The 13807-nt window shown below is 34.9% G+C and overlaps 1 protein-coding gene across 1 annotated transcript in view; it reads left to right on the top strand.

The window, feature by feature from the left end:
• Positions 1-13807, top strand: part of LOC129224367 (uncharacterized) — a 111395-nt gene that overhangs the window by 57337 nt on the left and 40251 nt on the right. Inside the window, exons 4-6 of the mRNA XM_054858809.1 lie at positions 856-977; positions 5638-5887; positions 9131-9280. Coding sequence (XP_054714784.1) covers positions 856-977; positions 5638-5887; positions 9131-9280 — 522 coding nt within the window. The remainder of the gene's footprint in view (positions 1-855; positions 978-5637; positions 5888-9130; positions 9281-13807) is intronic.

Here is a 13807-nt window from a genome sequence, read left to right on the forward strand (position 1 = left end):
AAGTGTTTTTCTAACTGAAATAAATTGCAAATATTTACATGTCAAAAATAAAAATTTGGTTTTAACACACATTCCAAGTGTTTTTCTAACTGAAATAAATTGCAAATATTTACATCTCAAAAATAAACTGCCCTATAAAAAAATTCCAAAAATCAGGCAGGGGCATGCATTCTGGATGACTTTTCATCCAGACGCTCATACTTCTTTGCATTGAAAAAAGGTGTTCCTTGTAACACCGAAATACGTGTCTGCAATAATTTGCATTTTTCGTGCTTCAAAACGTTGGATAACTGATTATTTTAACACAATACAAACTTTCAAGTGGGGTTACTTTCATTTTTTTTGTATTAAAGAAAACTATCTCAGTCACGTAGTTGTTCATACAGTATAGTTCAAGTAAATGTATGAAAAGACTACATTATGAGTGTTTTTTTCCAATTACACTGCAAAACAACGAAGGATTGAAATGAAACGAAAATTAGTTAACAAATATTTATTTGGTGCTGATTTAAAGTAAAAACTCATTTCTCTAATTTTTAATCGATGTTTAATGTTACTCACGTTTGGGGAAAAGTCTTTGAAAAAGATTTTCAACCGAAATATACCAATGGCATATGGTATTGCCTATTAAGCCATTTAGGCTCTAAAAAACAACCAATCAATGAAATACTAAAGAGTATTCTTTTAAATTGTCATAATGTATGTGCATTAAGTGTAATTAGTACACAAATAGGATTTTTTTTTTTTTTTGCACTAAATCATAACCTTTTGAATCATGAATTCTATGCTATCAGATAAATGCATTTCATTTTTATGATTTTTTATTTCAAGAACTATACAATTTTTATTTTACAGCTGTGGTGTCTATGCTATTAACTCTGAAAGTTGCCAAACTTGGTGACAAAAATATCGATCCTTCTCATTTTGTCCCAGGCTCACCTGAATACCAAAGACTTAATTTTGAAGCTGGTCATGCGGTAAGAATTTAATTTACCAAATAATAGTTCGGCTTTTTACTTTTTATAAATTGAAGTTTTCTTTAAAAAAAAGTCAACGTAATAGTGAAAGAGCGTAAATTTGCACTCAAACAAGATTAAATTAATCAGAATTGCGACAATAGAAAAATAAGAATTGCAACGTTTGTTTTTATATTGATGCAGACTTTTCTCTCCAGGGTCCCCGTACCCGCCATTATGTATGGGATCCTGGTTAGTTGTATGGGACCCTGAAGACAGTTCTGATTTTTTGATCTAGACCAGAAACTGAGCAATCCCTGGTCCAGCACACACAGAGGTATCGTTTCACTTGGAGGACTTTGTGATTGCGAGTATATTTAACGTCTCTCAGTCACTTGTAATGAAGTCGGTTGATCTTCGACCGGCTAGGATCGAACCCGGGACCCTTTGGTCACGTGCCCAATACCTCACCGATCAGGCCATTACGTCATTATTAATGCAGACTGCAAGACCATTGTTCAATTCCAAATGGGGGAACTATACTATGAAAAATTCACATATTTTAATAGTACAATTAAATATTTGTTTAACGACTTGTTTTCGATTTGACAGCAGAAGTGAGAGGGAAAATAATCGATGTTTCGCTTACTTACATTTTAGTTTCAATTGGATTCTATTGTTTAAATGCTGGAACCAACAAAAGGGTATGAGTAATAGAAATCAAGTAACGACAGAGGTATGGTTATGTTCAGTCGTGGCATTCCTCGTCAAGGTTCTTTGAATGGCACAGGAAAACTACTGAATTATTAAACGAAGTTCACCGTTACGTTCCAAGTTGCGTTACAGATGTTTTTTTCCAAAGGAAAGAAAATGACTATTCATCAGTTTCGGAATTAATACGCTTTTAATCTGCGATGTACAACATCGCTAAGCTTCGCTTATCGTTTAATTTTTAAAACTTCGCTGAAGAAAAAGAAGTGCAGGAGCAGAGCTCCCGTGAGCTCCCATGCAAATTTAGCCCTGGTAATAACTTTAATTTAAGAGAAAATGAGAGATTTAGTCCTTTTTTGTTTTAGTTAAGATACTTCAAATTGTCTAGACGTTCTTATTGTAGACCTTTCGTGTCTAGACATTTTAATCCTTTTCCTTCTCGTCCATGGGCGTCCATATGCAAAGTTGCAAGGAGGACTCAAACATTTTCCTCGTGGTTTAGCAGAATATTTTCCCCGTGGAAACCGATTTCAGAATAGATTAGGGTCATTAAAATTTGACATTTTTAATAATTTATTCATTTCTGGATGGAGAAGAAATGTTTTTACATTTTTGCAAAGAAAAAAGTACTAAAAGCAAGGAAATTCTAATTTCAAAGGGGAGGGGGGCTCAAGCCCCCCTTGCCCCCCTATATGGGCGCCCTTGTTCTTGTCTGCAGATTTTATGGCTTTCGTGCCACACAATGCGTAATTACTTTGTCGTCAATTTTGTTGTTTGCATAAATCTCATAAAAAATTATATAATTCTGAAAAAGTTGACTTTTTTGCCTGTGCAGTGTTAGTGTAAGGAAATCAACTGTTTGAAAAATATAAATAATTAAGGGGTTCTTTTTTTTTTTTTTTTTTTTGTCGGTGCAGTGTCAGTACAAGGAAATCAACTATCCCAATGAAATAATTCTGTTGAAGTCATTGTCAGTGTTAGGAAAACATCTGTTCCAATAAAGTATTTCCGTAAAAATTGTTTTTTGTGGTGGAAGTTGGAAATCAACTTCCCCAATGAAATAATTTTGTAAAAGCTCTTTCTTTTTGTCAATGCAGTGTCGTGCCAGGAACTAACTGTCCTGATCAAGTAATTCTGTAAAAGCAGTTTTTTTTCTTTTTGGCAGTTCAGTGTCAGTGTAAATAAATCAACTATTCCAATAAAATAATTATTCAATTATTCAAATAGTTTTTTGTCTAGTGCAGTGTTAGTGAAAGGAAAATAACTGTCCAGATAATTTTTTTTTTTTTTGCTAATGCCGTAGTGTAAGGCAGCGGTTCCCAACCTTTTTCCCGTTGTGTACCCCTTCCAAATTCTAAAAGAAGTTTGCGATCCCCTTGTGCAGTAAGTCATAAGTAACAGGCACCCCCCACCGTTCCTATACAAACAATATAAAGTTTTTACATGTAACGTGAAAGAAAACATATTTGCAAAATATAGAAGTACACACATTGCAAAAAACTAAAATCATAGCTGGAAAATGAGTACAAAACAAATTCATCAAAAGCAAATCCAGTGATTCTACTTTGTTGAGCTTCAGACAATTTGAAAAATGTTTTTGAATGGGATATTTGTGGAACAAAGAATTTCTCTCTCTCTCTATTTGGCTTAAATATTTAATAGTTTCAGTCGTACATTAGATACAGAAAATTTAATTAGCTTTTGTATTGATCTCCGTGTATGTTGAAAATCCTTCTTCACATTGGAAACGTTGTCCAAAAAATGTCTTTTTCTGCCGCAACAGCACGTTTGCAGAAGTGGATTTGGGATTTCCCAAGTCACAATTCTTGCAATCGCGAGGGGCCCATTGGACATAGAAGCCCCAAAGGGAATCCAAAAAAGAACATGAAAAGTGTATTTTGTAGTTCTGTTCATCTCTAAGGGGCCGCAAAACTGCATTGCGGCAGCCCCAAAACCCGTAAATCTGCTATTGTACGGGAATCTGTGACGTTAAATCAGACATTCATTAAGGAATAACGTTTAAATTGCCTTTCAAAAAACTTTCTCAGAAATAACAACATGATCTAATTAACTTGGTTTAATTCCGCTGATTTTTTTTACTGCGTACCTCATACTGTCGCAAACTTCACACAGGAAAATTTTCTTAAGTACTTTGTTTTTTCCGCACTTCCTGTGTTTTTTGGTTGCTAACCGTTCCTTCTCTTTCAACAGTAACGCTGGAAGTAAATTGTAGTCTGTGTCTGTGCGGTGTGAAAAATATACAGTAATGAATAGCAGTGCGATCTCACTTTGAAGCATACCAAGAGAAATGCGATAGCTCTTCGTCGTACTCAAATGGTCAAGAAATCAAACATGAACATTAACAAAGGATGTTTCGGACGCTTGTATATGTTTTGTGTATTGCTTCTATCAGGCGTAATCGAATTATTCTGAATTACTGAGAAAACCGAAGCATTCATATTCTTTCAGTTGAATAAATCGTATTCAAAAGTGGAACTATTTCGGCATGATTCAATTCTATCATTCTCGATGAAAGCGGTAAAACTCGCGACTTGGAATGACATACTTATTTCTTTAGATGTAAAATGTGTCAGTAGGAAGGCTAACATTTTCATGCAAAGAGTATTGAATGTGCCAGAGACAAATGAATAAATGATGGGGAAAAAAAACCCCGCTTGAACTTAAGACTTCATCTGAAACAAGCATGTTAAAACTCCGCCATTACAATATTATTTTTGCGAACCTCCTTTGTACCTCTCGCGAACCCCCAAAGGTTCGCGAACCACCAGTTGGGAACCGATGGTGTAAGACAACGTTTCTTAATTTGTTTGATAAGTGGAATCCTTTTGAATGTCCACTTTCTTCGTGGAACCCCTGAAGTGTTACCCTTAATAGTATAGTTTGCATGCAACATTGCATGCAATGTTTTTTTTTTTTTTCAATGAAAGCGCTTTTTTTTTTGCTTTAAAAAATATTTTTCGACTTAAAATACGAATTTAAAAAATTAAATCAAATTTCTCTGAATACTATCTACAACTCGTTTTAAAGAAAATTTTAAAGTTTTCATTTAAGTATCGAGTAGTTTCTATTTTTACTATGACAGATATTCGCAACTCCAATAAACTTTAGGGGACGCTGCAGCAATTGTCTAATAGAGGATGAAAAAGGTAAAACAAACAAATGCCATTACTTATAACTTGCTCTGAAACTTAGTGAATGGCAGTAATTTTTTATTGTGTTTGTGGGAAGCTTTCTTTACTATTCCTCTGAAATAATATTAGACCATAAACTGTCTGAAGCCTGTAATTTACAACAAAGAAAACACATGGAACGAAATGTTTTACCTTTTTCGTTAGAATTGTTTATCATCGCAAGGTAGTGTATTCGAGCTCTGGAGTTGCGAATATCCTTAAAATCAGGCTTTCTGGAAAGAAGTGGCATTCTCAGATCAGCACTATGTCTGTGGTGATATTTAGTTTTTGTTGACAGAGCAGTTGAAAATATAAATTTAGTTGAAGTAGTAAAAATGCCAACAAGAAATTTCCTGACAATTGAGGACACTTATCTTCAAAGTTGCACCAGAATTTCACGGGATGGTGTTATTTTAAATTTCTGGAGCAAGGAAGGATCATTTAAGATTTCATTAAAAGAGTCGTTTTATAGAGCTTACATAATTGAAGGTCATACATTATCGATAAATGGTTTTTTAATCCATGATTGACATTTTTTCAGTGGAAAATACTCATTAGACACTTAACTCAAACCTATTTTTTAAGTAAATAATTCGTGGAACCCTTGAGTGATCTCCATGGAACCCTAGGGTTCCGCGGAACATAATGCAAGAAACGCTGGTGTAAGGAACTACCCTAACAAAGTAATTCTGTAAAAGTTAGTTTTTTGCCAGTGCAGTGTCAGTGTAAAGAAAACCAAACTACAGCATGAGTTCTCACTCGGTTTTTCCTCCTCGTAGATGTCAACCGTGTTTACGTTCAGTCCGCTGGCAGACGCGTATCGCGGATCCGAGCTGAACCGCGTTTACCTGATCGCCAACCGGATGGTCATCAACGGGACTGTCCACTTGGCCGAAGCGGAAGTGCGAGGGTCCCTGAGGCACCACGTGGAACACGCAGTCGCGCAAGCCATCAGCAGGAGGGACAGCCGACTGGGGACCAGCCAGCTCTTCGTCAATGGACCTCTCAGCGCACTTGTGGAAGTTGAAGGTCAGTTTATGGTCTACACTGTTAAAAAAAATTCTGAAATATTGCGGTCAAATTTACTGGCATCCATGATGCCAGTAACTTTTACCATAAAATCCCATTTTTAACCCCCGACACACAAAGGAAGGGGGTTATAAGTTTGACGTGTCTGTGTGTGTGTGTATCTGTATGTGGCACTCTAGCGCTAAAACGGTTGGACCGATTTTGAAGGAAAAAAAATTGTTCGAGAGTTGATCGAGAGTGTTATTAGCAAGGTTGCGTCTTCGGATGGACATTAATTAACGAAGATAGTAATTAAAACCTCTAAAAGGTTTCTTGCGATTTTTGCAGTGAAAATATATTTAAATTTTTTAAAATTTAGTACCAAAATAAAGAGTTTTTTTTTTCTGCGTTCGACAGAATGAGTTTGGAACTTCCATGTTACATAGGATTCAAATTATAACGCTTTTTTAAAGCAGATTTTAAGTACGGCTAAGTCTAATTCATTGTTGGCCGACAAGGAAATTAAAAGCAATGGTTTAAAATTTTTACCAGTTGCAGTCTCTATTTGATAAAAAATAAAATACTTGTAATTGATTTTAATAGTATAAGGCTTTTAAAAGGATTTTCAATTTTCCCTCTTGATTCTACAGTTGCGACTCAGTCGGGGGTTTTAAAAATAGTTAATTTTAGTTACTTGTACTGTAAAATTTTACGGTACGAGAGTTAAAAGTGCAAAATTCTAGCAGCTGGATCAATTTCAGGCCCTTCAGACTGGCAGGCGGCTTTGCTGCCTACCAAACGAGTTGGTACACACGCGTTCACAACACACTTTTCGACCCGGTAAATCCCCGCTCTGGCTCCACAAAAAAACGATTGAAAAATTCCCCGTTTCCATGTAAAAAGAGGTTCTCCCTTTATACCAGAGATAGCGGTTTTTACTCAGCATCCTTAGCGACAAGTAGACGAACTTGTTTCGCGTAATGCATTCTGGGTAAAAATACCGCTTTCACTCCAGAAGCTAGCAGGAGTAGAAAGATTCCACATAGACCCCGCAAATAACCGGAATGCGGTGCAAATCAGGCTTTTTTCGGGGTCGAAAATGTCCATGGAAACGGCCCTATTAAGTGAGGGGGAATACCGTGTTCTTTTCTTCGCACTGTAAGTCACGTGATGCATCAACTGGCGCTGCAATCGTTTAATTTTTGCGGTACAATTTAATGTATTTTTTTTTATTCTACAGTAAACACTCCATTTTACAGTAATCTGAACCAAAAAAGTTTCCTTAATTTTAACAGTGAACGCACCGCAGCCATTCCTGAAATACGTGAAAAATATATTGTCGCGTAGAATGAGAACACCGTAGTAAACGAAAGCAGGTTTTATTTCAAACAGGAGAGCAATCACGCTGGCTACATTGCAACTAACTTCCCTCAGTCCGAGCGCAGCTTTTCATGAATAACTTCAGAACAATACGGAAACTTTTAAATTAGGATTACTAAAAAAACTAAACGAAATTCAGCGGCTCAATAGGCCATGGAGGCCATGGGCTTCTGTGCCCATCGCAGTTTGCGAGACTGAGAGCTCGGGGGGGGGGGAGAAATGCAGGTGGCCAGCCGAACGCATGCTCAGTGTTTAGTTCCCAAGCACGCTTGGTACTCGTTTAATCGACCGTATCCAATCCGTGAATCGAACCCGGATCTTAAGCCTGGAAGCGCGAAGCGATATCACAGAGCCACTGGGCTTCGTAAGTTAGGAATATTTATCCATAATTTCGGTAACCTATGATTTCAGTATTTGGTGACTGTTTCGAAAATTTGAGAAAGCACCTGAAATTAACAGTTGAAATTACTTAAAGTTGAAGCCGAGGCCCCATGTCATGGTTTCCTCGTCCGCAGCGAAGTGACTTTTTCATTCGCCCATCCAGTTGTTTGCTTGTGTTTGGATTTGCGGCAATGTAGTCTGGCTCTGATTTGCTGACTTATTTGCTGAGACTTTAACGATAAAATTTGCTGAAATAGAGACGAAGAAAGTCAGTTGCTCTTCAATAACGATTTATTGGCCAATCTAAGACTGTCACCTCTTTGAACCCAAACATAAAGGAGCTCGTCCAAGTTCAAGCTTCCATTTACCAAAGCCACAGTATACACAGACTCTCTGTTAGTTAAATATTGTGTTTATTTGTCTTTGTGCGTAACTTATAGAAGTGATGATTCATAGCGACGGCGAAAGTGACAAAACTTTGGTCACACATAGGTTTTTAACGCTGTTAAGTTATCGTCTATACACAATTTAATCATCATGCCCTCGTGTAATCAGTTACTTAGGCATTGAAACTTTTGTTTTTTCTAAACACAATAAAATTAAGGAGAAAATTTACTTTTAACCACATGATTGAAAATAAGTTATTTAAGTATAATAAAATACATTAGAGCCTCCTTTAAGGGACACCTCTATTTAAGGGACATTTTTTCTGGTCCCGGTCCCTTGGAATAAGGGACCTCCATGTATTTAGCTCCAATTAAGGGACAATCTCAGAGAAAAATTGCAAAAATTCATGTATAAATGAGTAAGAAGTGTTGAATTTACTTGAATTCAAAGTTCACTTTTTGTCTAAAAACTTTTTTTTTTTTAAATTTCTTTTTACTTTAACATGTACAATGAAGCAACTATGTATTGTAAAATTCTTGCTGAAATTTACATGCATGCTTTTCAATCCTATCAATTTATTTATTTAGACCAGCGGTGACAGATTGTGCACCGCCCATAACAAACTTTATGTAGAAAGCTTGAAATGTGCACACTAATTGAAATTTTAATTTACATCGAAATTAAAATCGTGTTATATCGAAAATAACAAGAAATCAAAAGAAATTCAGTTAATGAATTACTTGAAAATATTTTTTGCATGTTTTATAAGCAAGCCTTGTTAAATTTTTGATTAAATTTTATTTATCAAAGTATAAAGTTTGACACTTAAATAACCTCGAAATTTTTTAGTGACATATTCGTATGTAATATTTTTATTTTTAAATCTTAAGTTTTGATAGTTTCCACTAGTTATAAAATAATATTGAGCTAGTTTACTTAATGCATCAACTCAAATACCTCCTAAGAAGAGACACCTCTATTTAAAGGACAAAATTTCTAGTCTTCTTAGTGCCTCTTACTGAGAGGTTCTACTGCATTTTCATTACTCTGGTTGAAAATTTTAACTAATTAATTAATTTCTATGAGGTAAATAAAATGATTTATTTATTTCTTTAGATCTAAACGAATGTGGTGACTCAAATCTAAATGACTGCTCTGAATTTGCCGTGTGTGACAATCTCTTCGGGACGTTCCAGTGCAAATGTAAACCAGGATACACAGACAAATTCGAAAGTGACCCAAAGCACGCTGGAAGAATCTGCTCAGGTATGGAGAAAAAGGAGTTGGAGTAATTTCAGCGTTTGTGCTAAGTAGGGCAAGATATGTTATGATACATAACCCCTTTTAGTCTGAAGATGTATTTTACCATGAGAAAGGGTAAATTTATATACACGGTAATCAGCGAATAAGCCCTGATTTCAAAATTAAATATTTTTGCAATAAAGATCGATAGAATTATGCTGTAAACTGTACGTATATTAGCAAAACTAAAAATCGTGCACACAAGTTTAGAAATTTTAGTTACGAAAAGGCAACAGATGGCGCTGTAATCACAATGACTTCTCAATAGCCTTCAAAATTTGCATCGAAGCATAAAGCGACACACAGTGGAGTATTTGACTGAAAATCCTGGCCAAAACTAGTTTGAAATTTTCACCCTTCTGAAGGCGACATCCTTGTGTGCGTTTGTGCGCTGTACGGCGAAGCTATCCCACTTATAGACATGAAACTTGGTATACAAGTTGTCTGAAATGTCTAATGTTACAATTTGAAACTCGATTTTTAAAATTTGAATTAGAAAATGAAATATTTAATATTTTATCCACGGTTTAGACTTTTGCATGTTTCCGACCGTAAAAACGATCCTAGTAAACGTAGAAAAAAACCTAATGCATCACTAGATAGGAAAAATAATTTTCTTCAAGATTATGGTTTGTTTGAAGTTCTAACGTAATTAACCGAATTTCTAAGAATTTACAAAGGGAGGTCACTTTTTCGACTTTTTTCAATTATTCAATCCATGTAAACTAAAATTCTTGCATCCAATATTCTAATAATGTTATGGCTCTGAAACTTTTTAAGGAAGTAATATAAACACCTTACCTTCATTTACAGCGAAAATGGTGAAGTTATGTTCTTTCACTGATTTATAATGAATTTTTTTTCAATGAGTTGAAATAAAAATTTTCAATAATTTTCACTCGATCCGAAATGAGTGCCACGGTTGGCTCTTTGCCAATAATGCCTAGACAAGTGATAAGTAAACATGTTCGATGCGAATTGCTGTTTTCCTTTGAAGATATGTAATTAAGTGCACTGTTCGAGGGGGGGAAAGAGCAAAAAGCGGTTAAAAAATCCTAGTATTCTGTACAAAACACTAATTTGAAACCAAAAAAATAATAAATTTTATTCTTTTCGTTTGGTTTCAATTACTAAAACCCTGAGTTAATCATGCACAAAAAGAATTAAAGACAAGGATTTCGGGGTTACAAAGAACCTTTTTTCTATTGGAAAAAAAAAATAAATAAATGAACTAGGATATCACAACTGTAAAAACACTCGAAAATGGATATTCAAAAGCTCTTTGTTTTTTAATTGTATATATTGTACTCGTACCTTGGGCCGATTCTTAGTTTTACATCGTGTGATGTGTCCCGCTAAAAATTGTACGAACAAATTTGGAACTAAAATTTTATATAACTTTAATTTCACAATGAGTAGGTAAAATGTCTTAAATATGGATAGCTCGCTAGCGTAGGAACGTTAGGAGACAATTACAATTGTCTCCGCTAGCAAGTGTAGAGGGGGGGTATTTCCCCCCTTTTGCTACGTATAAGGGGGAAAGACCCCCTCCCCTGGCACATTATTTGCAGCAATGAGCTGAAAAAATATAAATATTTATTTATTTTATCTAAAATCTATCTCAATTTTAAGGAAGAGCAAATTTTCTTAGCGAGATCACAAAATAATTTAATTTATTAACTCATTAACGTACATGAGAAAATTAACATAACTGAACGCAAACACATGTTTTAGGGGTGCAGTGAATCTCTTTAGCGATGCATAAAGGTAAGCGTTTTCGAAATTAATTGGATGATTCTCATTCCATAACTTACATCTTTACACATTGATGAAGCGGTTTCTCATAACCATGAAACTCGTGTCTGAAATTTTATTGTTGTTTGTGCGCTCAAATATGTCGATCTTTTCATTCAGTAGTACTTATGATAACTTTTTTGCAAATTTATTAAACCTTTGTACGTAAATTCAGTTTAAAATCATAATTTGTCACAAAAAGATCAGATTATGCACTTTTTTTTAAAAAAAATCATTTAAAAAAAGGGCAGTTGTAGGCGGAAGATTTTTTTGCTGAAATTAGCACTAGAGACTTTTCCAAATACGATGCAACTTTCAAAACAGCCCGACCAAGCCCGACACCCATTTAAAAAGCTTTCTCTAGTTATAAATTAAGGCGAAAAGCCTTTAAAAATCTCACGTACCAAGTTTTCTTTATTTTTTTCACTAAAAGAAAATAAAAATATTTACTTTGATTTATAATTAGTACTAAGCCCTGACATTTCTTTATACCGTAAAATTGGTTTGGTTCAATTCCATTCATTTAGAAAGCAACAAAAAAATCTACATTGAAACGTAATAATTAAGCTGAAACGTAACAAAAAAGCGAAAATTCTTATAGAAATCTCATCTTTCACTGAGGCTATGAGCAATTGTATGTGACTCAAGTTTCCAAAACAGGTGCCGATCGATGCACCAGTTAGTCAACTATCATGGAATAAATTTTCATAAAAATCGGGTAAATTTTTAATTTTGGACTTTTGGCCAGGATTTTCAGTCAAATACTCCACTGTGCGACAGTTGAATAGTGAAAAGAGGCTAGCTAAGAAAGTGAAATAATGTATTCCATTGAAGAACGTGGGTTTTTGGTACTGGAATTCCACCGATTACAACACAGTCCTACAGCAACACGTAGCAGATTTCAAAACCGATTCAACGTTCTACTGAACCTTATGAACTATTGGAACAATTTTTCAGCAATCAACTAGCGTTGGAGGATTGACCAGGTATCGACTGGTTTTACTGACACAGGAATAGATTGGCCTCATGTTCTCCCGATCTGATTCCTTGTGACTTCTTTCAGTGGACAAAGGTAGTGTATGTGGAAAAAATCCCACTACTCTAGATAAACTTGAATCGTTGATTGGTGTTGTATGCGTTTCCATTTTCGTTGAGACATTGCAAAACGTAATGTCAAATTTCATTATTCGTTTACGCTACGTTATTGCTTCGAACGGTGAACACTTTGAAAAAATTGTATTCTGATTGCAAAGACGGTTTCACACTTTATTGGGCTTTTTCAGACTCCTTTCAGAGAATGAGTTTTCAGCGCAGAGCGCCATCTGTTGACGATTTTTGTAACTAAATTTTCTAAACTTTTGTGCACCATTTTTACAGTTTTGCTAATAAATGTACAGTTTACCGCATAATTTTATCGATTTTTGTTGTAGAAATATTTAATTTTGAAATCAGGCCTTATTCGTTGATCACCCTGTATCTTTTGACAAAATTAAAAAGTTAACAAAAGACAAAACTTTTTATCATACACTCCCGAACATTTTGGAATCCTACTTTTGTTGATGCAGTGCCCTGTATCAGCTATATAATACACTAGTCGACCCGTGCGGAACTCCGCACTGAGCTTCGAATCGTTTCATAAGGCATTTCGCTCTTTAAAAATTTCAAAGAAAGAACATTGTGAAGAAGAACCGAAAAAAAGTAAGCGCAGAAGAGAAGGCATGTAATTTAAAGACATCAGTAACAAAACCTCGTTAAATACAACGTTGTGATAATTTGATCATCGCTCACCCTTTGGTCGTACATATTTTCAATGCAAACATAAATATCATTAAAAGTGGCTGAGTGGCTCGTGAAAAAGAAATAATTGTGCATGTGAAAAAAACAGGTTGTGGCAAAGACAGTCCTGCCCATGTGAGCATCTGACAGGAAAAAAAGTAACATAAAGAGATATTTATTGGCACGGATTTGAATTGGCGCAATTCTGATTAACAGTTCGACACCCCAACAAACCTAGCAATTGCGCCTTCCTTTTCGAAAGCTATTCATTGAAGGAATGCGTAGTAAGAAACAGCAAAAAAGCTTTTTGCCAAAAAAAAAAAAAAAAAATAATAATAAGATCATACTTCTATATTTTGTCATTAACCAGCATGATACGATTTAAAATTATTCGTAAAGCGTGGAATTTGATTAAAGAATGACGAATATCTCACGTAGCGATAGAAATAAACATTCTAGAGAAGTAATAAATTAGATTGAAAATAAGTGTTTTTATCTTTGAATATTGAACTATTTCACATAGAAGGTTGCTTTAACCGTTACGGCTTAAATGAATGCACATGTTTCTCTTTTAATCGAACACTTAAAATTCAAAACCAAAACCAGTTGAACTCAGTCCGTTTTTTAAAGTGTAATTTTTCGAACGTAGACAAAATGTATTTTTTGGGCGAAACTCGGAGTTTTAATTTGGCGTAGAATTTTTTTCATTTGTATAAAAGGTCGAACACTGCTATTAAAAAAATCTACATTTCAGCGTACAAAGAAAATGTTTTTCTGCACAAAAAGGATTCCCTTGAGGTAAATCTAATACTTTTTTATGCTTACATTATGTTTAGTGGTCTGGACGGAGTCAAAGCTTTAAAAAAGGAAGAACACCCTTCGATTAACAGTCAACTTATCCGAATGATAACTGTAGCCTGC

This window comes from Uloborus diversus, chromosome 6, assembly GCF_026930045.1.
Source record: "Uloborus diversus isolate 005 chromosome 6, Udiv.v.3.1, whole genome shotgun sequence".
Taxonomy (NCBI): Eukaryota; Metazoa; Arthropoda; class Arachnida; order Araneae; family Uloboridae; genus Uloborus; species Uloborus diversus.